This window comes from Gopherus evgoodei, chromosome 4 (assembly GCF_007399415.2).
Source record: "Gopherus evgoodei ecotype Sinaloan lineage chromosome 4, rGopEvg1_v1.p, whole genome shotgun sequence".
In the NCBI taxonomy this organism is placed as follows: Eukaryota; Metazoa; Chordata; order Testudines; family Testudinidae; genus Gopherus; species Gopherus evgoodei.
Genome location: NC_044325.1, coordinates 61,865,949 through 61,892,882, shown reverse-complemented (window position 1 = coordinate 61,892,882; position 26,934 = coordinate 61,865,949). Strand labels below are relative to the sequence as shown.

At 42.1% G+C, this 26,934-nt stretch overlaps 2 protein-coding genes across 2 annotated transcripts; one reads left to right on the top strand and one right to left on the bottom strand.

Annotated features, from left to right (window-relative positions):
- Positions 1-584: 584 nt before the first annotated feature.
- Positions 585-21,691, bottom strand: THBS1 (thrombospondin 1). Its single transcript, XM_030559425.1, has 22 exons — positions 21,243-21,691; positions 20,871-20,963; positions 19,377-19,954; positions 18,683-18,758; positions 18,202-18,398; positions 17,916-18,041; positions 16,345-16,438; positions 14,377-14,550; positions 13,760-13,936; positions 13,194-13,367; positions 12,463-12,590; positions 12,173-12,325; positions 11,426-11,644; positions 10,673-10,780; positions 9,833-9,992; positions 9,194-9,312; positions 6,741-6,975; positions 5,987-6,214; positions 4,967-5,238; positions 4,039-4,136; positions 3,768-3,907; positions 585-3,000 (listed from the first exon to the last, which is right to left on the bottom strand). The coding sequence occupies exons 2-22, from the start codon at positions 20,935-20,937 to the stop codon at positions 2,993-2,995; spliced, it is 3,531 nt and encodes a 1,176-aa protein (XP_030415285.1). The 5' UTR covers positions 20,938-20,963; positions 21,243-21,691; the 3' UTR covers positions 585-2,992.
- Positions 21,692-25,094: 3,403 nt separating this feature from the next.
- LOC115650316 (paraneoplastic antigen Ma1 homolog) lies at positions 25,095-26,594 on the top strand. The gene has a single exon (XM_030560068.1). It carries the CDS (start codon positions 25,095-25,097, stop codon positions 26,592-26,594), a length of 1,500 nt encoding a protein of 499 aa, XP_030415928.1.
- Positions 26,595-26,934: the final 340 nt, after the last annotated feature.

Here is a 26,934-nt window from a genome sequence, read left to right as displayed (position 1 = left end):
TCCTAAAGCCAGCCCTGGTAACCATGTTTGTCCCAGCATATTAGAGAGGCAAGCTGAGTGAGATAATATCTGTTGTCAGACCAACTTCTGTTGGCTAGAAGTTGGTCCAATAAAAATATTACCTCACCCCCCTTCTCTCTCTGACAACGGGTGGCAGCTTTAAGTTACTAGCTATGGCTGTCTGGGGGAAGACTCCCCAGAGTGAAGCCCCAGTAACTTGACATTCTACTACCAGGTTCCAAGAGCAGGTCAGTGGATACCATTGACATTCTAATGCATACTGACCAGCCATGCCTTCATGGAGCATGCCCACAGTATGGAATACATTCTTGTCTACATCATACTTTCATCTGCTGCTTAACATACAGGATATAATCTTGGCTTGCCATTGACTTCAATCCTGGCCCTGTTCTATATTTCTAGGAAAATCTTCATTTTCATATTGTTGCTATCATTACTATATTAGTTTGCTATCCTTATTGAGTAGAGCCTTCACAACTGAGTTAACGTAAACGGACTCATTAATTCAAGTAGCCCACAGAATCATGGCGAGAAGAAATGAAACTAGATGAAAAAAAAAGATGTAAATATAGATTTCCATATTGGTTTATTGTTCCTTGTATGTAAGAAATTTTATTGTACAACTTACACAGCTTTAAAATGTAAAATGGTTAAAAAATGTGTACAAAAAAGCATGTTCTTAGAAAATTATGCTAATAGCAAAAACATGGGCGGCGGAGCAAAACTCTTCAGTGTGCAAACATTTTATAAAAATAGAAATACTAACTCTACAGGTAGCACTTCCTGATAAATTATTTAAATAGCGTATCTACATAATTATGAGATTAACTATTATAATGGCAATGAGAAAAATAATTTATAAAAATACAAGCAATGGTATACAAGATGACAAAAATATAACACGACATTAGAAATAGTATTTAACATTGTTTCAATGCCATTTTCTTGCTGGGAATATGCTTTTCTGCAAAGAGAATTTGACTATGTACAGCGTTTAATTTTTTTAAAAGTTCTACAGTAGCTTTAAAGTTTGTTAGACATTTAAATTCTGCTTGATCTAAAGATTTTTTTCTCAGTCACACAATGAGGTAATATTTGTATGTAAAAGTTTCACCTTGTTATTTTTTTTCCTTTTTTTTTTGGAAAGACAAAGGATTATAGGTATAATCATGCTGCCCTTTATGCCTGAAACAGCTTCAATTAACATGTCTTCCCCCACCCCTGCCCAGGAGCTCCTAAAATCCCACCTTCTCTGTGAAGCCTCATATTTTCACCACTGCACATGGATCAGTCCAATGTGCGACCTGCAACTTCATAAATGGCTACAATCCAATGCTATACAGACAAGTGCCATTTGTGCCTCTAGTTTGAAAACTTGTCGGGGCAGGGATTCTGTTCTTTGTCTGGCATATTGTTGACCAATGGTCAAACACCATGTACATCTAATGGCACTATGTAAATGATTAACTAGTAACAAATGCTGTCCAGTCTCTCCAGTAACAGGCTCAAGAGATAGGAACTGACAGTATCTAAATAGGACTTGTGGTTTCTTAAAGAAGCAGAAAGGTAACCTACCAGGCCATCACCAATTGCCTTGCACAAAGTAGTAAAAAAACCACAACACTTGAAATGCTGATTGAGAAAAAGCCAACAAACATTCATTCCATTCCCTCTCTGCTGCTGTTCCCTGTGCTCCACATTCTTTATGGGAAAGTTGCTTTTTGTAATTAATACATCTCAGCTATCTGGTCCAAACAAAAAAAGCTTTCTAAACTAAAATCTAGGTTCAGTATAAAACAGAATAAATAAATAATCTGTATTTACAATTGTACAGTCTTGAAGACTTGTAACAATGATTATATGGATAGTCTTGACGCATTTGTGTTTTGTTTTATCAATAGTCCTTCAGTCATTATGACATCCAGGATAGGTAAAAAATAAATATTTTACATTTTTTAAGGTTTTATCTACAGCCTTCTTCCTCCTTCCAAAAAGTGAGGCATTAAAAAAAAAGTCCATGAAATTTATAGAAAAAGGAATGTTACTATTGTCATTTGTTGTGCCTTTTTAACCATAAAATATAAAGCACAGATTGTTCCTTGAAGGCCAGCTCAGGTGCTAATTGAGATGGTGTGCTTTCCAGCACCTTTTTAAAGGTTTTTGCTACATCTGCACTTGCTACATGTGGAATAAAAAATAAATATCTCTATTTAATCAGGCAATGGCACTAGATTCCAATTGTGAATCCCAGTTCTCACCAAGTTGGTGCAATCCTGTGTGTCAATCTTTATGCCCTGTTCCCCCCCTGGGGATCCATTTTACAGTTTCTGTTTTACACTGTATGGATTAACTCGCTAATACAGCTAGTCTACATCATGAAATCAAGGAATTTTAGTCACCTGAAAGATATTTAGTCAAAAATGTAACAGTTTCTCCAAGTTACCTGGATATAAACCCCAGAGAGCATAGACACCTTTTAGACAAACATGGCAATTTTCTGTTTAGGCTTTAAAAGTCCACCCTCCCATCCCAAATCTCCTTTCCCCACATATTGAAATGTCTTTCGTTTTTAAGTAGTCCAAAGCACATCCAAATATATTCTTATTACAAAAATGCTACTTGGTGGGACCACCAATAAAAGAGAGGCAGTGACATTACACTGTGATAAACAGCAAAGCAAATGTCTTTCTTGCTGAAGCAAATGTGTGCTTTTTAGATGAAGACAAATTCTCATTCATTAAAAAAACATTTGTTTCCTTCCATTTTAGCCGAGGTCACATATTGAGTGTACTTTCAGTTTCATTCTTTCAAAAGCATTCTTGAGGCAGGTCATGTGTTTTGAGTCCACATTTGTGCAGGCAGACGAAAAGGAGAAAGGAATACAATGGTCCCAGGGTTTGTAAAATATTAAACATTTCAGAAGGTGCAATACCAGCATTTTTAAATAGTCTCTGGATCAATAACCTCGTGATTATGGATCTGTGGAGGAAGGGTGGGAGGAGACAGAAAAATTACAGAATGAATTAAAATATTGCTGTATTATTAATCATAATTACAATTAGGGACTAAGCTGAAAAGCAGTTCTTTACCTGTTTGGTAGCAATTTCTTGAGCCAGACTTTTGTATGAAATGGCCAGGAATGTAAGAAAGATTTGAGTTATGTGATGGGCTAGGTTTTCTAGTGTGTATGCACTCTAACTCAGCTGAGCAAAAACCTTGACTTATATGGGCACATAAACCATGAGCTGGGCATACATTTTGCATGGGTCCAAGTCAATTGGGATTTGTTTGCATGTACATATGTGTACATTAATATGAAAGTAAGGATTTTGTCTTTTCAGACTACAGTTTATGCACATGCATTTGAAAAATCTGGCTAGGTGTTAAAAAAAATCACTAGCTGTAGTTCAAAGCATGAAGTAAATATATTTTATATGCCTCTTAAAACATTATCCTGCAATTAAGTCTCTTCAACCTTTCACTTTTAGTGAACGGTAAATTAACTATGCAAAATTCATTAACAGGATGTCCTCTATCCATCCCTGCACAACTCACAGAGATCTCAAAAGAAATCCTGCATGTGGCTCAAGAGTAGTACAAGACGATCAAAATGTTGTATCATCACACAGAATTTAAATTGATAAATTTCACCTTTAAAATCTGTTTTAAAGAAAGTTGCCTGAGAAGAAAACAATTATTTCAATGTACTTCAGTAAAATGTCATACCAACAAGATGCCATCCTTACCTCTGCATTCATATTTAAGATCTGAGAAGAACACCATTTCTTGAGAGAAGACAAATAATCCTAACCGACCACCAGCATAGGTTTTATCATAGATTGGTCCTGAATCAGCCATGATTTTCTTCCCTTCGTACATTACAACTCTGCAAGAAGAGCAGTAATAAATCATCCTTGTCAGCTGCGGTAAGTTTTTATCTTTAATATAAAGCTAACCATTGCCAAAATAACTACATTTGCCCTCAAGTCCCTTCGGATATATCACAACAATAGTTACCTAATGTAGCCAGTCTTTGGTCTGTGGCTAAGACGCCATCTGTAGGCAGTAAAATCTTTCCAGCCTATGTGACGAGGGTCATGCCACAAGGTCCGCACCTAAAAAAGAAGGATACGATTATAAAATAACCAACAGAGGAATCCAATTTAGGCAATATTTTGATACTATGACAAAATAAGGGCCTACAGCTGGATAGCGTATCCCAGGGTTTTTCAAACAGGGGTTGCTGCGTGTGTAGGAAAAGCCCCTGTTGGGCCGGGCCAGTGTGTTTACCTGCCCCGTCTGCAGGTCCTGCCGATCGTGGCTCCCACTGGTTGAGGATTGCTGCTCCAGGCCAATGGAAGCTGCTGGAAGCGGCGTGGGCAGAGGGACATACTGGCTGCTGTTTCCAGCAGCTCCTATTGGCCCAGGGGCAGCGATCTGCAGTCAGTAGGAGCCGCGATCGGCCGGACCAGCGGACAGGGCAGGTAAACACACCAGCCCAGCCGGCCCCACCAGGGGCTTTCCCTACACAAGCGGAGACCCCTGTTTGAGAAACCCTGGTGTATCCAAAAGACAGGCTCTGAATAGTCTTTTGAAACCCATCTGATTTAACTCTACTCCTGGAGAGGTTCCTATTTAATTATTCAATCTGCCTAATGATGGATGTTAAACATTTCAGAAGGTCATCAGAAATAATGGACTCTCTACTTGTTTTAAACTTAGTAGAGTCCTTTAGCTCCAAAGGGAAACTATGTAGAGCTTATGCTTCATAATCAAGTTTATACAGAAAAGTCTTACAACTACAAATTACAGATAGTTATTTCTTCTAAGAGCCCCTTTCTACATTAACAGGATGCATAAACTCCCCAAAATTACCATGCTTATTGTTAGAATAAAGCCTGGCCTCCGGTGCAAGAAAATAATTAACCTCAAATGCAGTTTTTACCTGCCCAGTGGTGTTTCCTGTGTGCCACAGAGCATTTCGAAGGTGCTCTCCAGGACCTGTGGTAGAGTTCACGACTTTGATAGAAAGACCTGAGTATCCTTGAGCTTTGGTTGGTGTTGAGTCCCAATAGGACTGGGTGATCTGCTTCCACATGACTACATAGAAACGGCTGCTAGACTGATAACCAAATACAAAGCCAGCATAATCATCATCCCTTTCTGTATTGATGAAGAATGTGCCACTGAAGTCCACAGCATTGAATTCATCAAATCCTGGGTAAAGAATAAGGAAACCAAGGGTATGTCTACATCTACAGTTTTGCAGCACTGGTTGTTACAGCTGTATTAGTACAGCTGTATAGGGCCAGCGCTGCAGAGTGGCCACACTTACAGCAACCAGCGCTGCAAGTGGTGTTAGATGTGGCCACGCTGCAGCGCTGTTGCACACCACGGGGAAGGAGACCTGCTTGGAGGGGGGGTCGGGGAATGCCAGAGCACACCGCGGGGCTGGATACCTGCTTGGGGGGGGGGGTCGGGGAACCCCAGAGCACACCGCAGGGAAGGAGACCTGCTTGAAGGGGGGGTCGGGGAACGCCAGAGCACACAGCGGGGCTGGATACCTGCTTGGAGGGGGGTGGAGTTTGCTTAATTACTGGAGAGGCTTCCTCAGGTATTCTGGGATACCTGCTTATTCCACGGAGGTCAACAAAAACACTGGTGAGTGTCTACACCTGATGACCAGCGCTGGTGATCCAGCGCTGGATCCTCTACACCCGAGGCACGACCGGGTGTACGGCCAGCGCTGCAAACAGGGAGTTGCAGCGCTGGTAATGCCCTGCAGGTGTGTACACATCCTAAGTTGCAGCGCTGTAACCCCCTCACCAGCGCTGCAACTTTGTAATGTAGACAAGGCCCAAGTTTGAAGCCTCTGCTTTTATTAGTCTTATGCTGGACCTAAAGCTAAGTTTCTAGACTTTTATAAGACACTATGAGGAGAGAGGATCCAAAATGTTCTACTCACCCACTGCAAGTCCAGGATCACAATTGACAGTCTGAACCAGCTCTTTACCCTGGTGACGAACCACCCAGTTAGGATCATTTTGCGATGTTCCCTTGGGATCCAGGGGAACCATCTGAAATCGACGGAAGTCTGTCTCACTGATGTCAACATTCTCAGGGCAGATGTCATCAATGTCTGGCACATTGTCTTGGTCAAAGTCATCTTTGCAAGCATCTCCACGTCCATCACCTACAAAAGTATAGGTTCACAGTGACAACTCTGAAAACTCATTGGCATAATTTCAGAGTGATGTATCACTACAGTTGCCTCAAAGTCATACATGATATTTGAGACTGAAATCTGTTGCAATGTTTTGGTGGTGCCACTACTACAAGACAAATTCTTGTCAGAGGCCTAGATTTATTTACATATTCACCCTGGTCTTAGTGTCAAGAAGTTTTTTTAAAGATATGGTTTAAGTTTACATTAATTACAGTAGCCATGATGGATTAATATGTTCATATCCCTTCTTCCTATCCCAGTATTTCTTCCATTTTGGCATATTCCCAAACTTCATTAAGATACTGGGAGTGAGCATAAGATCTGCAGTAAAAAGGAATGATATACCAATACAAACCGTATACACATGTTTTTTTAATCCTTTTTAAAAAGAGAACAAGTTATTCATAACAGAATATTTTACTCATCTCTGTGTAATGCTAGACAAACCTTTGTGGAAGATTACTGGTTTTGATATAATGTTCATCTTACGTACCATCAGAGTCAGTCTGGTCTGCGTTGGCAACCAGCCTGCAGTTATCTTTGTCATCGGGGATACCATCATTGTCATCATCATGGTCACAGGCATCACCTTTGCCATCTTTGTCATGGTCAGCTTGATTGGCATTGGGCACATAGGGGCAGTTATCTAGGTTATTTTGATGGCCATCTTCATCTATGTCCTGATTGTTGTCACATTTATCACCTATGCGGTCAGAGTCAGAATCCTCCTGTTTGAGAAAGAGAAGAGGAAAAGCTTGAAGAACAAGCTTTAAAATGCCAACACTTCTCACAGCACTTGAGGATGCTGACAAGACAGACACAGAAATACAAATCTTGAAGGCTAGAATTTGGGATTGCTATTCACTTAAAGAAAAAGGACCAGGATTAAATTCGTACACTCATTTTGTGATTCAGACAAGACTAGCTGTGCTAACTTCTTTTGAACTACTTTATTATTAACATTTCACTAACCAATTGCTTTAGGCTTATTTATCTGAATATCTGGGGCTCAGAGAGTAGTGTGGTTTTCAGCTTTTCCCCAGGATATCTACAATTATGCATGTAATGTTTCTGCCACTCTAGGCTAGTCTCTATTTACTCCATGAGATTTGCAGAGATCTAGTGTCAATTTACCCTCTGTCTTGCACCTAGTATCTTTCTGTTCCAAGCACCATATGAAACTGACTTTGGTATGTTCCTAGCCATTAGATCACTCTTACATTATAAGAATGTTTTGACAGACTGTTGTATGGCTTCCGCTCCATATCATAATTTTCTTAATTATGGAAACAGCCTCCAAAGCCCTCTATAAACATATAGACTAAGTGGTATTGTAAGGAGATACCCCATTATTAAAGGAAGTAACTATGTTTGGAAAACCCTCTTCTGCTTGTATTTTGCATATACTTTAGCATCTTGTTTTTGCTAAAGTATAAACAAAAAAGTTAGTTTCTGTAATACGATCACATGGCATCTATCTTTATATCTGTTAGAACTATCAGAAGTGTGCCTGTCCTATATTCTTGCAGGCACTCAGACCCCAGGAGTTATTGAAATGTCAGAGGCCATTTTAACTTACACATTCTGAATTGCTACAAGTGCTAGAGTTTAAATTATCTTTTCCTTAATACTCTACTCTACAGAAATACTTACAGGTGAAAGTTTTGTGGATTAATTTAATATAACTATTCAAGAAAACACTCCATGAAAACGCAGGGAAAAACCTAACAAAAAACAATAGACTGGACCATGCTTCCCCCGCACTTCACCTCTATCTATTAGAAAGAAGTCAAGTAAACGGCAAATGTAAAGCCACCTAACTTTCTAAGCATAATTTAAATCTTTGCATGTAACACTGCCCAGGCAACTACAGTAGTACACTGGATTCCAGTGATTTGCAACAACTTTTCTGGAACCATACAAGCATTCCAGTTATGCCCCTGCAGCTATTCATCTTACTGCCTTTTACTTGACAGGACTGTACAGGCTTTACCCACTGCTGCCGTCGAGTGTCTTAGAACCAGCAAATTCAGTGGGAGGGGCTGGAAACTCCCTCACCTCCACTTAATCTTGTAAAGATTAGTTCTTCATATTATTTATGAATGTTGGAATAGGCCTTTGAGCCTTTGCCATAAAGAGGGAAAAGCAGGCAGCATTATCCTTATTGTATTGGCAAAGGCAATCTTTTGAAATGTGGTTGTTTTGTACTGCTTTAATCTTTGTCTCAAAAAAGCAATGTGTCTATATGAAATGAAATGCAAGGCACTGCACTAGTTAAGCCTCTGGCCCTGCCATGCCTAAGACCTACATCTGTTCCTAGCACACACTGATGTTCAGCATACGCCCTGCATTAGTGTCAAGCACCTGGCAAATGTTTGGAGGTTGTTGTTTTTTTTTTAAAAACAAACAAACTCAACTGTTGCTTTTTCAGTCACATTACTCCTTTATTTTAGCTAATTTGGATCCAGAGGTTTGTTTGTTTTTAACTCCAGCCCTAGTAATGTGTATGTCTCTATTTGTAATTTACATAGTCTGTTTTTTTTGTACAGCATGTTCATTTCACTACACTCCAGACTGTACAGCAGAATCATTGAGGAGAAATTCTCATAGGCTGTTTAAAATTGGTTGTTACCCATGTGCATTTCATGCTGTACTCCCAGAGTTACTGCAAGTGACAAGATCCATGGACAAGTTTACAGACATGAGTGTCTCCCATTAAAAATGCTCAGGACACATATGACTTCAAGCAAGAGTCCTACAAACCTTCGTTACTCAATTTTTCAGTCAATAGCTAGCAGCTGTCTGAACTCCCTGTGCGGTATGTTATCACCTGATAAAGGCATCATTTGTCATGTCAGCACAGTGTGTATAATAAAGGGTAAAAATTAAATGGTAAATAAGATTTGAATAGTAGGTCCAGAGAGAGGTCCGAATACAAAAACCTACCTGGTCTGGATTGTGTTCCATAGGGCAGTTGTCACACTGATCTCCAACACCATCCAAATCTGTATCCCTCTGGTCTATGTTGTAGACATATTGGCAGTTATCCCTTTCATTAAGAATGCCTAAAGGAGCAGAGCAGAGTTGATAAATTCAAGTGGCTTACATAGATCATAAAATCCCCAATCTGAATACTGTATACTGGCAATGGAACTGCAAAAAGTAAATAAGGCTGACAATTAAGCTGCAGTTTGTATGTTGCTAAAATACCCACACTTGTACAGCATAATCTACAGTAATTTATCTAACAACTGATTGAGACCCCTGTTACAACCATGGGATAGCACAGGACTTCATTAGTTATATCTCACACCCATTGCCAGTGTGAACAGGGCTATAAATCAAGACTACCTGCTTCAAAAAAAAAATACAGGCTCCTAAACTAAAGGGAGAATGTCTATTGGCTGAATAGGATTAATGCTTATAGCATCAGTCACTAGGAGGTGACTTGATCATACACTTGACTTTCTTTCTATCTAGTATAAGACAGTGGTACCAACAGAGGCAATATATAACTGCCATCTATGCAGTACTGAACTATCTGCGTATGTGTAGGAGGGTGGAAATGGCAACAGAACGCCTTACCATCTCCATCAATATCCACAGCACATGCATCTCCTTCTCCATTGTTATCAGTGTCAGTTTGATCAGGGTTGTGATTGTAGGGACAGTTATCACAGCGATCACCAACATCATCCCTATCATAGTCATACTGCTGCGGGTTGTAAATGAATGCACAGTTGTCCTGCAAGAGGGAGGAGAGGCCCAAAACCACTATTAATAAAGAGAACTATTTTGGTGTTTTATCAACACAATTCAAATGTATAGCTTTTGTTTTAGGAAGAGATTTAATGCACGTTAAGAAAATGCTTGAAAATTCAAACTAGTTAAGCCCTCTTCAGTGGGCAGATCAGAACTACAGTTTCTTTTTAAAAAATAAACTTAGATTGTAATGGATCCAAATGATGTCTGGGAGGAAGAAGTGGAATAAAACAAATTTAGAATTTGCAAAAAACCATGCACCCTACTTAACAACGTTGGCTAATATTTCAAGCCCTTTGCATCTCAGATTTACCACTGGTGTAAATAGCAGAAGTGATAAAGTTGCTCTCACTTGCAGCAGTGGTGAATTACAATGACATTCTGAAAACCTTGGTTAGGCTGCTATTGTAATGAATAAAGCATGAAGTCAAGAATCAGTCGATCTCATTTTCAAAGCTCAGGCAGCTGCAGCTAGTTCCTGGAACCACTGAAGATGCAATCAGAGTTAGGCATCTCTTTTCAGATAGAGAACTTTCCCTTCGAGCCTGTCAATTTCCTACAATCTTCTGTTAAGATTAAGGTCAGAGGCCAGGACTTGACCACTGGGAGTGGGGAAAGGAAAAGCTACATTAGAAAAGGCATGAATCTTTCATATTGCCTTACCCTGTCATCTGGAATGTTATCATCATCATCATCGTTATCACAGGCATCACCAATTCCATCCTTATCATAGTCTTCCTGCCCAGAGTTGGGAAGATTGGGACAGTTATCCTAGAAAGGAGAAAGTGCACAATATTTTTATCGCAAGCATAAATGCCATTTTCTCTCTCTTTTTTTAAAGAGCATGAATAGCTAGAGCTATACAGCATAATTCAGATCTCATTTACACTGGTGTTACCTCAGTGTAATTCCATTGATTTCAACCAGTCATCATAATTATTAAGGACTGCAGATAAAGTTTTCAAAAGTCACTTAGAAGCCTAAGTGCATGTTATTTTTGAAGATGGTACTTAAGCACTTGATAATCTTCCCCTGTATCTTTTTTGCCTAAAGCTTTCCTCTGTGACATTTGAGAATGTTTATGAGTGGCTAAAAATAGGCTCTTCGTAGGAACATACATGTGGTATTTTTGTAATTACTGGAATGTTTAGAATTCCTGAATGTTACAGGCATGACTCAACTACTGTAATAACAGGTTCTCTGACAATCTGTGACTTTTTCTGACAATACAATGCCATGATATCCCTGAAGGAATATATTCCTATTTTGCACTATAGGTAGTTTAATACCTTTAATTACTCAAAGGCCTGACTGTCTCATAAGCCTTTAAAATACTGAGCATTTAGCACATTCCTCAGATATATACTAAGGCAATTTCTTAAAACCATAAGTGGGAGAACAGGGGAATTTTCTTACTTTTTTGCAGTGATAAGTAGCATTGGTAACACAGACCAGGTCCTCATTTGGCCATCCATCTAAATCAGTATCTTCACCACAGATTATGCCATTGCCAGCATAGCCTGGTTTACACTCACAGCGGTACATGGGGTCACTGAAGTGGCCAAGGTAATTGCACTTGGCATTCTTGTTGCAATCATGAGTTCCATCTGTGCATGGATTACGTGGTTTGCAGACCTAAAAGGCCACACACACACAAAGACAGTAAAACCGTTGCAAAAGTCCCTATCCTCATTCTTCCTGAATATACCACTAAAGCAAGAGGAATTTATGGCTGTTTTGATCTATATCCTTCAGAAACAAAATCTTGATGCAGAGTTGCCATCTTAGCATTAATTACTATTTTTCCTTATTCAAACCTTTCATCTTTAAAGGGATCAGTCACGTACAGGTCTAAATAGTCACGTGTTAAATATTTACTTCATTTCTGAATTGGCAACATTCCATCAAATGTTCATTCCCCCAAACTCATGACATACACACTTTCCCACCTTTAAAAGGCTAAGAAAGCAACAGCTTCTAAAATTCATTTTACTGACGGAGATTATATGCTTGTACTATGTACAGATAACCTTTAAATTCCCAGACCATGAAGGCTGGTAAAGAATTTCCTTTTTCCCTTTTCTGAAAACTTCAAACCTTTTCAGGATATAGAAGGCAGCTGGGAGATTTTATAAACCAGGAAAATTCTCAACTTGGCAGTACCTGCTTGTTAGCTGTGGCATCCTCAATACTACGACCAAAAGGCTGTGTTCCAGTGAAACGTGGTGGGCAAGGCAAGCAGTTGTATCCAGGTTCAGTGTTCTCACACCTGTGCACTCCATTGAGGACAAAGCAGGTATCAGGAACCTCTTGACACTGATGTGGGAAAGATTGGGGTAAAAGGGAAAATTAGACAGAGGATTTCTTAGGACATTTGGATTTTTAATGTGTAGGTTAGTGTTTTGTACTTTTTTTTAAAATAAAGGCTAAAAACCAGAACTCAAACTTCTCACCTCATCAATATCTTTGCATTGAACACCATTGCCATGGTAACCAGTAGGGCAGGCACCACACTTCCAGGAACCATCAGGGGAGCTGGTACATGTCGTTCCCGCAAAGCAGGGATTAGACAGGCATCCATCTGAGACACAAGATTAAATCATGGTAAATGTCAATCATTTTAGTAGTCTGTTAAGGTGCTGGATATGGCCAATATGTGAATTTAAACAAACTTTTTGGACTGTTTTAAAGGGGTCTGGCAGCATTTTAGACTTGAAAACAGCCTCACTAACCAATAGAAAACACTAATGGTACATTTCTATGTGGCAGTGACATTAGAATGCCAAATGAAAATAAGAAGTCATTGGTTTCAGTTTTCTTAGCTACAGAAAGTAGTGTTGTCGAATGGATTGATCATGGGTCTAGGAGTCAAAAACTCCTTCAGATCTAACCTCAGCTTTGCCACTGACTTGTTGTGTTGTCTTGACAAAGTCATCCAGCTACTGTCGTATTCTACCCTCAGTTACACAAATAGAAATCCAAAGTAAGGGCACTGAAATCAGTTGTGTTACTCTAGATTTGTAGCAGTGTAATGGAAAGCAGAATTTGACTCTCAGTTTTCCCCATCACTAAAATGTAGATAATACAGACTTCAGATAAGGTGTAATTTTTGCACAGATATTTGAAGATGTAAATGTATTTAAGGGCTACAAAAATACAAATTTTTTAAACTAAAGTTACTTACCAATTGGACAGTCCTGCTTGTTGCAGACCTGGGTCCCTGTGGCATGACCTACGCAGTCCTTCCCACCATACTGAGGCTCAGGATCATTGCAAAGGCGTCCACGTTTTTGAATGCCTCCTCCACATGTGACTGTACATACATCCCATGGAGACCAGGGTCCCCAGTTTCCATTTACTACAATGGAAATCCATGCAAAATGTAAACATTCACAGAACTGATTGTAAATTCAGCAAGATACTACTAGCTGCATCTAACCTAGGTATTGATGTATGTGTCAAGACCACTGCTGCACTTAGACGTCATGAAATAATAAAGGACAGAATGGCAGCACCTAAAATTTTTCATTTCTAAGTTTGCTAAAAGTAGAGCCTGAGTGTTATTCAAACTAATTTTTTAATTTACTTATTTTATCTGTAGTGGTTTTTTTTACTAATATGACATTTTACCCAGCAATTGATTAAACAAGAGACAGTTGCCAGGAATAGATTATATAGCAACTTCCAGCTCAAGAGGTTTGTTGTTTAAGCTAAACAATATAATAGTCTCTATTTGACCAGTATACTTACTTGGGCAAGGGTCTTTCTGGCATGATTTGGTTTCTCTTGCCTCACCCTCACATGGTTTGCCATTCATCTGTGGGACTGGAGAGTTGCAAAGACGGATTCTAGTGATCATGCCAGTGCCACAGGTAACAGAACATGATGACCATGGTGACCAATGGCTCCAACCACCATCCTGTTTGACTTTAGAAGAGACAAACACCTATTACTATCTATGAGATATCTGCGAGTTCTTTAAGGCATGTCTGCATAGTTCCTAGAAGACTTTTGGCAGTGTGTGAATGCTAATATTAAATAAAAACCAGAGTTTTACTACGCCACCATCGTGACTACAGATTCAAAAAAAATTAAATGCATGCTGGCCTGAGATTTTGCTATGTTTAGTTCAGGCTCAGTGCCAAAACAAACATTCATGCTTGCTTCCATTGCATATGTTTCAATTTTGAAATGAGTTTAGTAGACAAAAATCTTAGGAACTGCTAGAGCTAGAAACCAATGTTCTGTACCATCTGTAAGCAGCTTATTGTGGTTTAAATCATTACTATAACTTGTGTTAATTTAATACTTACATTACAACTATGGAAGCCAACGGTGGGCTCAGGTAATTTTTATGAAATACTTACACCTCTTATCGCACTCCTGAATGTGGCAGGTACGAGTCTGCACAGAAGAACCTTCACAGCGATTATTGAGACTATCACAAGAACGGCCTCTCTGCTGAACCCCATTCCCACAGGTCACAGAGCATGAAGTCCACTCAGACCAAGGGGACCAGCCATCCTCTGCATAGTCACTGGCTGTAAGAGAAGTACATTTATGCTTAAAATGTGAATAAAAAACTTCTATTTTATAGACTGTGTTTAAACCCTTTTCCCCCCCGACAAAAAAACAAAAACAACATCAAAGGCTACATTTGTAATTTTCCTTCCTTTTACAAAACATTTTAGCATGAACTTTAAAGGTTCTGTGGTGTTGTCTCAGTGGCCAAGCACAGAGGAAGCCAAGGGCAACACAACTAGTTTAGTGCTGTACTTTACTTTCATAAGAGTTTCTCAGTTCACTGTTTGGAGGACCAGCTTACAGTTAGACAAGGGCTGCATGTATGTTCTGTTGTTGTTTATCTTGAACCCATTAGGCCATAAGTTGTGCTGCTTGGAAGAACTTCAACAGAGCCATTTTTTTTTTAATCAGAAAGTGCAGTTTGTTCAAAATCTAAATGCTTTGCAAAATCATGTTGCTTCTGCCAAAATTTCATTTTGGAGAAAAACCTCGAAAAAAGTTCCAACAATGTCAAAATATCCAATTTTGACATTTTCAGAATGAAATGTTTCACTTTTTGTTGGGAAAATTTATTTTATATTATATGATTTAAAGAGCTGAAATCCAAATGAAGTGTTTTGATCAGTCCAAGACAAAATTTTCAAAACTTCCATTTGGGGAATTTTGAAATTTTTGGGTTTTGTTCAGATTCAAAATGAAGCCAAATTTCAAAATTTCGTGAAACAGAATGTCTATCCTCTGCACAACTCTAGTTATTAGGTACATATGTTGTAACTTTAGCACCTGCATTCTTATTTTTCCACCATAAACTTTGAAGATATGAAGCCACTTATTTACTATACAAGCACCCTCTGTTAACTCAGATGTAATACAGAGAAAGCTGTGATATACCAAAAGCAAACACGTGTCATTATGACTTGAGTTCTATGCTATTTTTGCTTTTATTGTCATTCCTAAATTCATTATTAGTGTTATGTTGTGGTCATAGTTCAGTTGCTAAATCTTTGTGAAGATTCACTTTAAAAGCATAATCAAGACAAAATATTCTTGTAAATAGTTTACAGTATAGTCAAAGTTATTATTATTCCTCCAAGTTATTGTGGAGGAAGATGGAAATCTAATCAGAAAAGTTGCTGTCAGAGGACCTAATGTAACAGCTTTACTTCTGATATTTTAAGAGATAAAGTCTTTCTGCAAATTTTATTGAAAAAAGTCATATATTTTGCTGGAGAAAGTTAAGCTATCCAAATACAGCAGTTCCAAATTCAGATGATTTAAAAGAAGAACTTATGTTTGATTGGTATTAGAGCATTCCGGTTTCAATACTGGTTACATAAGACTACATTGTTTACAGTACTTTGGAATACGGGCTTTTGAGGGACAGTTACTCTTCCTTTATGTGGCATGTTTCTTTGGATCAGTGCCATAAAGACCAAATTCAAAAGCAAGTAACCACATCTGAAATGTCCACCCCACCCTCCTTTCATTGCAAACATGCAATGGGATCCATGCCTGGACTGCCTGAAGTAAGTATCTTCATGTTTCCAGTATTGCAGTGGTCATTACTTTGAGAAGTGGTAATTAGAATTTAATACAGCTAATTTATCAACTATAGTCTATTTAGAACAGGACTGCATGATCATTTAAGGGTGTCAAAATTCAGTTAATGCAAACTAAGGCTAATGATTCTCCAGTGCTGTAACCCTATACCCAATTGTGTTATTTAGAGTACATTTTAGTACAGTATATCTAGCTAAGTGAGAGAGCAGAGCAGATTACAGCTAAGATTCCAAGCAAATTTAACTACTTACGCCAACATCGTGGGCAGCACTCCCCATCAGGAACGGTGGCATTAGAACAAGGCATGAGAGGGCAAGACACTTTCCTGCATATAGTGGCAGAATTCTACAAAGAAGAAGAATCATAACTAAGCAAGTACAAATAAATTTAAGCTGAAATTTTAAGCTGAAAACGGTCAAATCCTAAAGACTATTATCTACTGAACTTCTTGGAAAAGATTCAGTAGTAAGTCTACTGCATGGCTCCTTGTTGTATTTAGAGCTGACACAATAGTGGTAGTTGTTCCAGTCATTCGTAGACCAGTTTTCCCAAGTTATTCTTTAGTTACTTTCCAACCAAGGGTGGAAATGTTTTAGAATTTGTAGAAATTAAGCAAAAGAAACTGCCAAATGTCTGAGTCAAACTCTGCTACATTATATCCCAAATATTCAAACTTTGAAGGAACTAACGAAGAATTTGAAACCAGCTTTCTCATGTGTTAATCTGAATTGAAATTGATTATATAGAGTGAGTTCTGTGGAGTTGGCTCAAAAAACAGCAATCCATAGCTTATAGTTAGATGTGACTTTGATCTTTGAAAGCAAAACAAAAAACACTCCACTAGAAGGCTGAACTAAGAGAACTAAAATACAGTATATACTTTTGCCAGTTCCATTCCTTTCAGGACAACAGGCCTTCTTATGGATATAGTTTTAGAAAATAGTGTGGCAAATGATTGTGAAAGCTACCAGTATTCAATAATGAGAATCATAATGTCATTAGCTAAATACAAGTTAAAAAGAATATGAAGGCCTACAAGTATTCCATTTATATCCAATACTTAGCCTTTGGTTTCCAAATTGAAGCAGGCTTTGAGGGATTTGTACTCCAAAGTGTTTTTAAGAAGGTATAATTAAGATTTGAAGAATGCCATAAAATGAGTTTTAAGAAAAGGAGTCTGTGGAATTATATTTATGGCATTATTCAGTATTTTAGGATATTTTATAACATTCCACAGGAACAGAACAGATTGAAGAATGAATTCCTTGTATAGTTCTGTGGTAGTTTTGGCTGGTAGTTACCAACTTTGAAATAGTCTTTCCTTTCAGGCTGCAAAATGTCGGCAAATTCAGTGGCATTAACAGTTTCATTATAGAATCAGGATTTTCTTTTAACTGGTTACATTTTCTGGTGAACTGCAAGGATTCATTCCTATTCATTTAAGTAAGTAAAAGATTCAGTTGAGTGCCTAATTTGGAACCCAAGTATTTAACTTAATTTACTTTTTGGTTTGTGTAAACTAAACAGAGACATTCCCCAAATCACTGAAATAGATTGGTTAATAGACTACTATATCAGTTGGATATTTTTAGCCTACGCCCTCCTAAAATGCTTCTTCAGCAACATTAAATGAAAGCTGCATTTACAGCACAGCCTATTACATCACTGGGTGCTAGATGGGTCTTTCAGAAGATGATACAATATGCAGTTTAAGTGTGCCTAGTTTTCTGTCGGATTCATTCTTTTACATAACAAATATCATTTAGGTAGCAGTTGCTTATATACAGATGTTGGCATGTTGTGAACTGTATGACGTCTTTACCTGGCAAGTACATTCAGTGCAACTATCAATAGTCCACTCTTCTTTATTTTTGTGCAGAATTCCATTATGAATGCACACACCAGGAGTGATTTGCACTACTTTGGCGATCAATTCATTTTCTTCAGTCTTAATGAAACAGAAAAGAAAAAGCATTACAGGTATCTTCTGTACTAAGCTCTCCTTTGTCTCAACACTTGTAGTTTGGTCTACAAGTCTTAGAGGCAAGTTGTATTTCACTCTCAAATATTAACTAATGAAAACTACTTTGGATTTACTCGGCACTTACCACTTTGCGCACTCTGTCCTGAAGTGTTGTAACCATGGACCGCAATCCTTGCATTTCCACAAACATATTTGTAAGTTCATCACAGGAGAAGCCACAGACTGCCTGGATATCCTTTGTTTTATGGCCAATGTAATTAGTACGGATAGCTGGACTGGAGCCATTGATGGGATTGTCCAATGTAATGATGGCACTAGTGGCTAAAAACAAAACAGTATATGCATGTTAATATAGATACACACACTTGCTCTGTCAAGATTACAAGTAAAAAATTCATCGTTTGAAGTGTGCATAATGCCTGCTAACATAGCTGTCACCAGGTCCATTTATTTGCCTATAAGCCTGAAAAAGTCATGTAATTTCTTATACAATAATGATTTGCATTTCAGCATACTTCTGAATTCTGTCTCAACTTGTCTTCCTAGCATGCTGAGGAATCCTATTTTTAATAGGTCAGTGGATTCAGAAAAAGTTGCAGACTTACAGCTGGAGCAACCTTTGTTCCTTAGGATGGCTTCCAGGGTTGTTCCAAAGACAAACCGCACATTCTGCAGCACTCCCTGTGGACAGAGGAAAAATGACAACTTTTTGTAGTAATTACAGGGGAAAGAAGTGCAATTTTGCACAGAAAATCCAGTTTCAATTTAAACATGAAATTGAAAGGCAATAGGGTGAGGCATGTGTCCAGAATGTTTCACTACCCCTGTTTACTCAGTGATAGCAAGCCCTATGTCTGAACACTCTTTTCCCCAGCTCTAAGTGTCTAATAACTCCACAGACACACAATGTCCTTTCTTCTCTCTATATTCTGGGCTTTGTTTTTGTTTACCAAAATTTGCTACACAACTATTTATCTGATCAGAAACTTTGAGTTCTTCTTGTAGTCTTAGGAATTTCACCAATCTCTCACCCAATGAGTCTAAAGCTTAAATGAGCTTGGGATTTGAAGAGGATTTTCTACAACCCACCATTAACATGCAAGCATCCAAGTAGATTGTGGAGACTATTTATGTTGGATGTAGACAGTTTTCCTGCACAAGCTGATCAGCGGCTGCACCCCTCCTATTCTCATTACTCCTCTGTGTCTCTAGGGTATGTAGGTGCGGCCACTGAGCCTTTAAGCATTTCTCACATTGCAGGAGCCCCATGAAGCTGCTGACTGAGAGAAGGAGCCTAACCTGGAAATTGTCATTGACACCACCCTTGGCGATGCGGAGCTTGGCACTGCTGGCCAGGTCCCTGGTGAAGATGTTTTGGATGGGGATGTCCAGTTCAGCATTCTCCATTTTCTCACATCCTACGTACAGCTGGGCCCGGTCCTCCTGCACGAACAGGGTGATATTCTTCCAGTGCCCAGTGGCCAGCAGGGCATCTTCCACTGACACCACCTGCTGCTTGCCATCACCAGACAGGCTCAGGTCTAGGGTGCCTGCCTTGCCATTAGACACCAGGTTGAAGATATGGCCAGAGCTGTCCTTGCACTCCACGGCCAGCAGGGTGCCCCGGCTCTTCTTGGCCTGCCGGAGGGTAGCCAGCAAGATGAAGCCCTTCTCAGCATGGATGGCATCCAGCAAATCTTGGAACTTGTCATCAGGCACGGCTGGGATGCGGCTGGCATCCTCAATGCGGTAAGCAGGGCTGGAGGGCTCGGGTCCCTTCACCAAGTGCACCCCAGTTGCCCGACGTCCGGCCCCCTTGCGAGTGAAGCGGATGAGTTCGAAGAGATCAAACACACTGTTATCATCTCCCCCAGACTCTGTGGAGAGACCAGAGCAAGCGCTGTGAACAAAGTCAGTAAGGGGCTGAGTGGCTGTGCAACCCCTGGGGTGGGGGAGCACATTCTGGCACTGGGGGCTGTGAAAGGGCTGGTGTTCACTGAGGCTGAGTGGGGGCTTTAAAAGGGAGTTGAAGTTAGTCCAATGGCACAGGGACCTGGTGGAGAGACCATGCAGGCAGGGGCAGCTGTGAAGCTATTTGAGTTCTGTAAGGGGGCTGCTATGCAGAAGGGCATGATGCATTCCAGTTGGAATGCCAGTAGGCAAGTGAATGTCACTTACATCCTGACTTAGGCATAAAGGTAGCTGGAGAGCGAGTGGAGTTTTGAGCACCAATAGAGGAGGGGGAAGCACACCAGGAGACACAAGGGGAGGAGATCAGAGTGCTCACATCTGTCAGATCCCATTTTAAAATCTAAGGAGAGTTCTCTGATCACCTACAGAGATCTCAACTAGTACATAAATAATTTCTCTATATGGCCCCCATGGTCTATGCTGCTAAATAATGCACAATGCAGGCAAGATAGGGGAGAATTGCCTCAGCTACATTTTTTTCCAGCTTAGTGTGGAAAGGGGAGTAAACCATGCTCTACTTTCAAGTCCTTGAGTGCTCAATCCTTCCTTGTTTGAAGGTTACATAAATTCTCCAGAGGAGGAAATAATTTGCTGTTCATAACCACTAATCTGAATATTCCTCAGGCTAATGCATTTTTGTGGGCTAGAAATATTAAAGCAGCTCTTCATCACAGTTTAAGGTTTCATTCCTTCAAAGTCAACACCAAAGATACCAGAAGCCTTTACAAAAAACAGAACAAACAAAAAAAACCCTGACCATTAATATTAACCCAATAAATCTCTTTATAATCACCAGATACAGAATGAAGCCACTGCTCTTACCTGGGATCTGGTTTGTTCCACAGACACCAAGCATTAAGAGGAGAAAAAGTCCGCCTGATAGCTCCATGGCAGAGATCGGTCCCCCAGACAAACCTTCGAACAACAATAAAAGGACATCTCATAGCCATTACATTCAGGACAGTAACCTTTGGGGACGCTGGCAATCAATAAGTTTGTCAGGTGCCCTGAAGATGGAAAGCACTGCAAAGGGCGGCTACGTGGGGGAGAGATCACCGGAGAGTGCATATGTAGCTAGATACACACAAACCCTCGCGCATTTCAGTTGGGTTTTTCCCCTACTTGATTTGATCTTGTCTCTTAGAAATTACCTTATGTCGCAGGGGGAAAGAAAAGTGCTACTTCAGCACTTACCTTTACAGAAAAAGATGATGAGACCCTAGAGATAACCCGGGGGGGAGGAAATATCTTCTGCAGCCACTGATTAAAGAGCGACCAATATCCTTCTGAAGCCCTAGGATTCTCCAGGGGACTCGTAGGCGAGTTGTCTCTAGCGCTCTACGCGCGCTCAGGAAAGCCCCACAGCCAGTAGTGCCAGTGTCTCTTTGCAGCGAGGTCTCTCGTGTTCCCGGAGCAGTCCGAGGGTAGCAGTGAGTCCTGCTCGGTGGTGGATCGGATCAGTAGCTGCTTGCAGCCCCCGCAGGTTTCCCTTGGCTTGCAGCCCCTGGCCGGTGCAGTGAAGTGGCTGGAGGAGCTGCTCTCTCCTTTAAGGGGTCGCTCGCATTCCTGAAAGTCCCGCGGGCCAATCAGCAGCAGCCGGGCAGGAAGCGGGTTGGTGTTTATCCAGTTACCTCACAACAAGAGAGAAACAAACCTTTCAAAAAAAAAAAAAAAAAAAGGGGGGGGGCGGGGGAGAGCAATGATCACACTCCAGCCTCTCAACTCTGCGCACAGCAGCGCATGGTGCAGGCTCTGCCATGCCACTGCTATAGACCTGTCAAGAGATTTGCTCTGCCCCAAGCTGGGATTCCTGAAAGGCTCGCGCACCCGAGCCCACACGCTGGAGCAGTTCAGCACTCGGGTCTCTATGGGAGAGAGGGTAACAACCCGGCAGGGAAAGAGCTGATTCCCCCAGTCTGGTTTCCCCCTGTTGCCCCAGTAGTTAATTCATTGCTGATCACTGCTGGGCTGCGGCTCTACTGATCCGTGCTCGTGAGGACTGGCTGAACCCCTGGGCTGTCTCGGCCAGGCTGTTTGCACAGCGGGGCTCAGAGGTGTGAAATATACACGGACCTTCAATGGGGCGCGGGTTGGGGCTCTAACGGGATGCACTTCTCTGATCACGGGCACACTTTCAAAAAGCCTTCGCGTCCCGTTCAAGTTCGCAGTGGTACAATCCAAGCTGTCCACTTGGCGGCGCTCTGTGAATTCTTATGGCCACGGCCGGAGGGGAAATGGGTCTCGAGTTAATCATTCCTAAGGGGAAAGTGCATTTTTTCTTGTATATGAAAGAATGAAGTTGCATCTAGAAACTCACCCCCCCCCCGCAAACCAGCCCTCCCCAGTTGTACTTTTTGTGCTATTCTTGAGTGTTAGAGAGAATTATGATGTCACCAAATTCCTCATCAATCGCTACTCCTTCACAGGGAAAGAAACTGCTGCCAGTTCTTTCTTTTCTCTGCTTCCTAAAAATCTCTCCTGCCGGTCGTCTCTGTTCCCCGGGCGCTTCTGAGGAGATGTACGTTAATGTCTGGGAAGTTGTGCAATTCTCCTGGGTGGCGGTGGTTGATTTTTCAGTACTCTCCTAGTGTATAGGGGATCTCGGTGCAGTGCACACTGACAGAACCTGTCCCTTGCCAGCATTACTCCAGCTGTCTGGAATCCCATTCATGTCCTCTGGCACTGACGTGAGAGCAACAGCAGCCCTTCCACGCAATGGAGTGGGTGGGATGAGTCCTATGAGCTAATCAGATCTATCTGTACAGCCTTGTTGTTGTTACCAGGAGACCCAGGTTCTCAATCTTCTCCAGACAAGTGCCCACACATCCCCCCAACCCCAAGCTTGACAGCAAGTCAGATCAGTAACAGTTAGACACGTGTCTCCAGGTTAATTATGCAGTTTAAATTCCGAGTGAGTGTACTATAGTGTAGTGTGTGGGAGTGGGTTGGATAGGTGACAGGATATGTCTGACTTTATGTACATATGCCGGATGTGTAATGTGTGCCAGTAATAATGCTGAGTATGAATGTAGTATAGTACATGTAGTGTATAGTATGTTTGGAGTGTATGAGTTTAGTGTATATTGTGGGTAGTGCATATGGATAGTAGTGTAAGTTGTGTATATATACTAAGCAATGTGTGTGTAATGCATGTATATATAAGTATGCAGTGTGCGTGCGAGTAGTGTATGAGTGTATTCAGGGCCTGCTCCAGGGGTTTTGCTGCCCTAAGCAGCCAAAAATTTTTTTTATAAAAAGCTGCATCGCCATCTGCGGCAATTCAGCAGGAGGTCCTTCGCTCCGAGCAGGAGTGAGGGACCCTCTGCCGAATTGCCGCCAAATACCTGAAAGTGCCACCCTGCTTTGGAGTTGCTGCCTCAAGGGATAGCTCAGTGATTTGAGCATTGGCCTGTTAAACCTAGGGTTGTGAAGTCAATTCTTGAGGGGCCACTTAGGGATCTGGGGCAAAATCAGTACTTGGTCCTGCTAGTGAAGGCAGGGGGCTGGACTTGATGACCTTTCGAGGTCCCTTCCAGTTCTAGGAGATTGTAGAGGACATGGCTGTGAGACTTGGGTAACTAATAGAAAACACCTGAAACCCTGGAACATCAGCACCAGCACTTTCTTTGGAAGATCCTCAGCATAAAGGGGAGGATTGCAGTGTAAGCAGAGTCAGGATAAGTTCTACACTGACATCTGGTGGAAAGAAGTTCAGAGAGTGTATTTGCATAGGTACGCCCACCCTATCCCTGACTCCCAAGCTGTGGGATTGCTTGGTGACAAATTGCTCACCCTCAGTTGGGTGGTACTGGCTAGACATGGGACATGGGTTCCAAAACCCAGAGAATTGAGAGAGGTTGGGAACAGGTATCTGTGCCTAGTGGTGCAGCCTCCTTGTGGAGCTAGAAGCACCAGTTGCACCCCCTCTTCTCTCCACTGTAGAATGTCAGAGTTGATTTTTTTATTTTCTTAAGAATCCAGATACAGGTTACTGAGCTGAAATCACTTTGGGCTAATGGTGCACTAGCAGTGGGGCTCCCCTACTATGAGCTTGAATCACTAAGAGCTGAAAATCACTGAGCTGAGAGCACTGAGTACAGTGCTAACTAGTGGGGAGCCCAAAGCTATACTGTGGAACAGAGCTGTTGGTGGAGTGGAGCAGTTTGTGGGGACGGCTGGAGCGGATCATGGGACAGCTGGTGGCAGCGGAGCGGCTGGCAGAGCGGAGTAGCTGTGAGACGGGGGGAGCGGCCCACAGAGCAAGCAGAGCTGAGAAGTTTGCAGGGACAACTGGAGCAGCTCACAGGGCAGCTAGTGGAGCAGAGCAGCTGGCGGAGCGGAGCAGTTTCTGAGAATGGCTGGAGGAGCAGAGTGGAGCGGCTGGTAAAGTGCAGCAGTTCGTGGAGAAGGCTGGAGCAGAACCCACAGAGAGGCAGGGCAGTTGGCCCCGGACCACGTAAGGTGCCCCTTTCTACCAGGCTGGGGGGGGGGGAGGCCTCTGCAGATAGACTCTCGAACTTTGGGGCTGCACTGACCCAGGACAGAGACTTTTGGGACTGTGGGTGATTTGGGGGTTGCTGGACTCAAGAGCCCAGGAAAGAGGACACAGCTCAATTTCCTGGGGTGGGTCTTGGCTCACGGTTTGGTCTATGAACTCTAGTAGAGGTGTTTTTCCCAATTTAGTGTTTGTTGTTTATCTCATGTATTAAATCTTTTCTGCTACACCAAGACTCTGTGCTTGCGAGAGGGGAAGCATTGCCTCTTTGAGGTGCCTAGGGGTGTGTGTAAGATTTTCCCAGGTCACTGGGTGGGGGCTCGAGCTGGTTTGGAATTGAGTTATTGAAACGGAACCCCTGGATACTGAACCCGGCCCTTGTTGCTGCCAACTCAGAGGGGCAGAAGGGTTACATTTTGGGGGCTCGTCCGGGATATCCTAGGTCAGTACCCCTCGCAAGCACATTTTGAGTGATCCATTGAATTGGGAAAACCCCTAATTACCTTGTTGTTTTTGATCTGTTGTATTGGGAAAAGATTAGAGTTTGTATAATGGCTATACACTTGTTAGAGGATTGGTGCAAGGGGATGAATATTGACCCCAGGAACTATCTTCTGGTAACGGGGGTGCTGGAGGCAGTCCATGAGGGCTCAATAGAACCTATCTTAAGGTCATCCACTGAGTACTTGTGTAAGTGCAAAATGCGTGGGCGCATTTTTGTGAGGGAAGAGGGTGCTTTTGCTGTATTGTGTGAGCTGCCCTCGGCTGTGGACCCTCTACAGGTTCCAGGCACGATAGCAGTGGATGATGGTGAGTGGAAGGTAATAACCACTGGGAGCCAGCCCTCACCAGCCCCTACTGCTGATGTAGAGTTTTTAAAGAAAATGTCAAACTTTTTGGGGAAAGAGGGAAAAACTTTGGCTGATATGCCGGGTCTGTTGGGCCTTAAGCCGAGAGCCCCACAACAGGAGACTGCTCCTTCACCTGATGAGTGGGTGAAGGCTTTGGGGCAAGCATTAGGGAAGGTCATGCCACCCCACCCCGAGTCAAGCCTCTATCGTAAACTGAGGTTGTTTTCTGGGGGTCCCACCCCAATACATAGGGAGGAAGCATTTGAACCCTGGCTGGAGCACACCACAGAGATGCTGCGGGAGTGGGCGGTGCCTGAGGCTGAAAAGAGAAGGCGACTGGTAGAGTGTCTCAGGGGGCCAGCTCTAGATGTGATTCACACCCTGAAACTCGGTAACCCTGGGGTCAAGGTGAGGGACTGCCTAGAGGCCCTGGACCATGCCTTTGGGAGAACTGAGGGTTCAGAGGATGTTTATTGCAAATTCCTCAATGCCAGGCAACAAAAGGGAGAGAAGGTTTCTGCCTATGTCCAAAGATTGGAGAAATTATTACAGAGAGCCATCATGAGGGGAGCAGTAGCCATTGAGCAAATGGACCAGACTAGATTGGCTCAGATTGTGAGAGGAATTCAATATCAGAACCCAATCCTTCTCCACCTTCGATTAAGGGAACGGCAAGATAATCCACCAAGTTACTCTCGCCTGATAAAAGAGGTCCGAGAAGAAGAAGAGAGGCAGGCAGCTGGCGAGGTTTGGGAGGTGCAGCAACACCAAGCATCTGGCACAACATCCACACGGACACCCAAGGCACTAATGGTGAATCCTCAAGAGGAACTTACTCAGCGAGTGCAGGCCTTAACACAGAAAGTGACTGAACTAGAGAGTACCCTCGATTCAGCAAAGACTTCAAGGTGCAAGGAACCCTCTGCTACCATGGTCCAGAGGACTACGTTTAGAACATCTGCACCCCCTCGACAGCAAGGGAAAGGACAATCCTTCTTCTGCTACTGGTGTGGCCAGAGTGGGCACATTGCTGCAAGGTGTCAGAATGCAGAGAATCCCATGTTGGTATATCAAAAGCTGAGGACCACCTGGGGAAAGCCGGGAAACGGCCCCAGGGCCTGGGAAGGGAGCCGCCTAGGCCTGCAGGATGCGGAGGCTCCCCTAGAAGGAACCATGCGGCCCGAATCCCCCCAGGATTGATAGGACCCCGAGCGGAAGTCACTGTAAAGGTTGAAGGGACAGAATGTAGAGCAGTGCTTGACACTGGATCCCAGGTGACTATCATATTCCAGTCTTTCTACCAGCAGATGCTTGGGCATCTGCCTATACGGCCCCTGACAGGGCTTGGCCTATGTGGCCTCAGCATGGATGAATACCCTTATCAGGGCTATGTCATAGTACACCTGGAATTCCCAGAAGAGATTGCTGGGGTAAGACAGGAGGTGGACACTGCTGCTTTAATATGCCCTGACCCCAAAGGAGCCTCTGATGTGTCTGTGCTAATAGGGACCAACTCCAGCCTCTTTAGGATACTGGCCAA

What these genes read in the sequence shown, in the direction of transcription:
- THBS1 (XM_030559425.1), bottom strand. Translation starts at nt 20,937, where the DNA reads ATGGAGCTATCAGGCGGACTTTTTCTCCTCTTAATGCTTGGTGTCTGT. An exon ending in TGGAACAAACCAGATCCCAG is followed by an intron (nt 19,955 to 20,870) that starts GTAAGAGCAGTG and finishes GTCTCTCCACAG; the next exon opens with AGTCTGGGGGAGATGATAAC. An exon ending in ATGCCACAGCTAACAAGCAG is followed by an intron (nt 11,645 to 12,172) that starts GTACTGCCAAGT and finishes GTGGCCTTTTAG; the next exon opens with GTCTGCAAACCACGTAATCC.
- LOC115650316 (XM_030560068.1), top strand. Translation starts at nt 25,095, where the DNA reads ATGGCTATACACTTGTTAGAGGATTGGTGCAAGGGGATGAATATTGAC.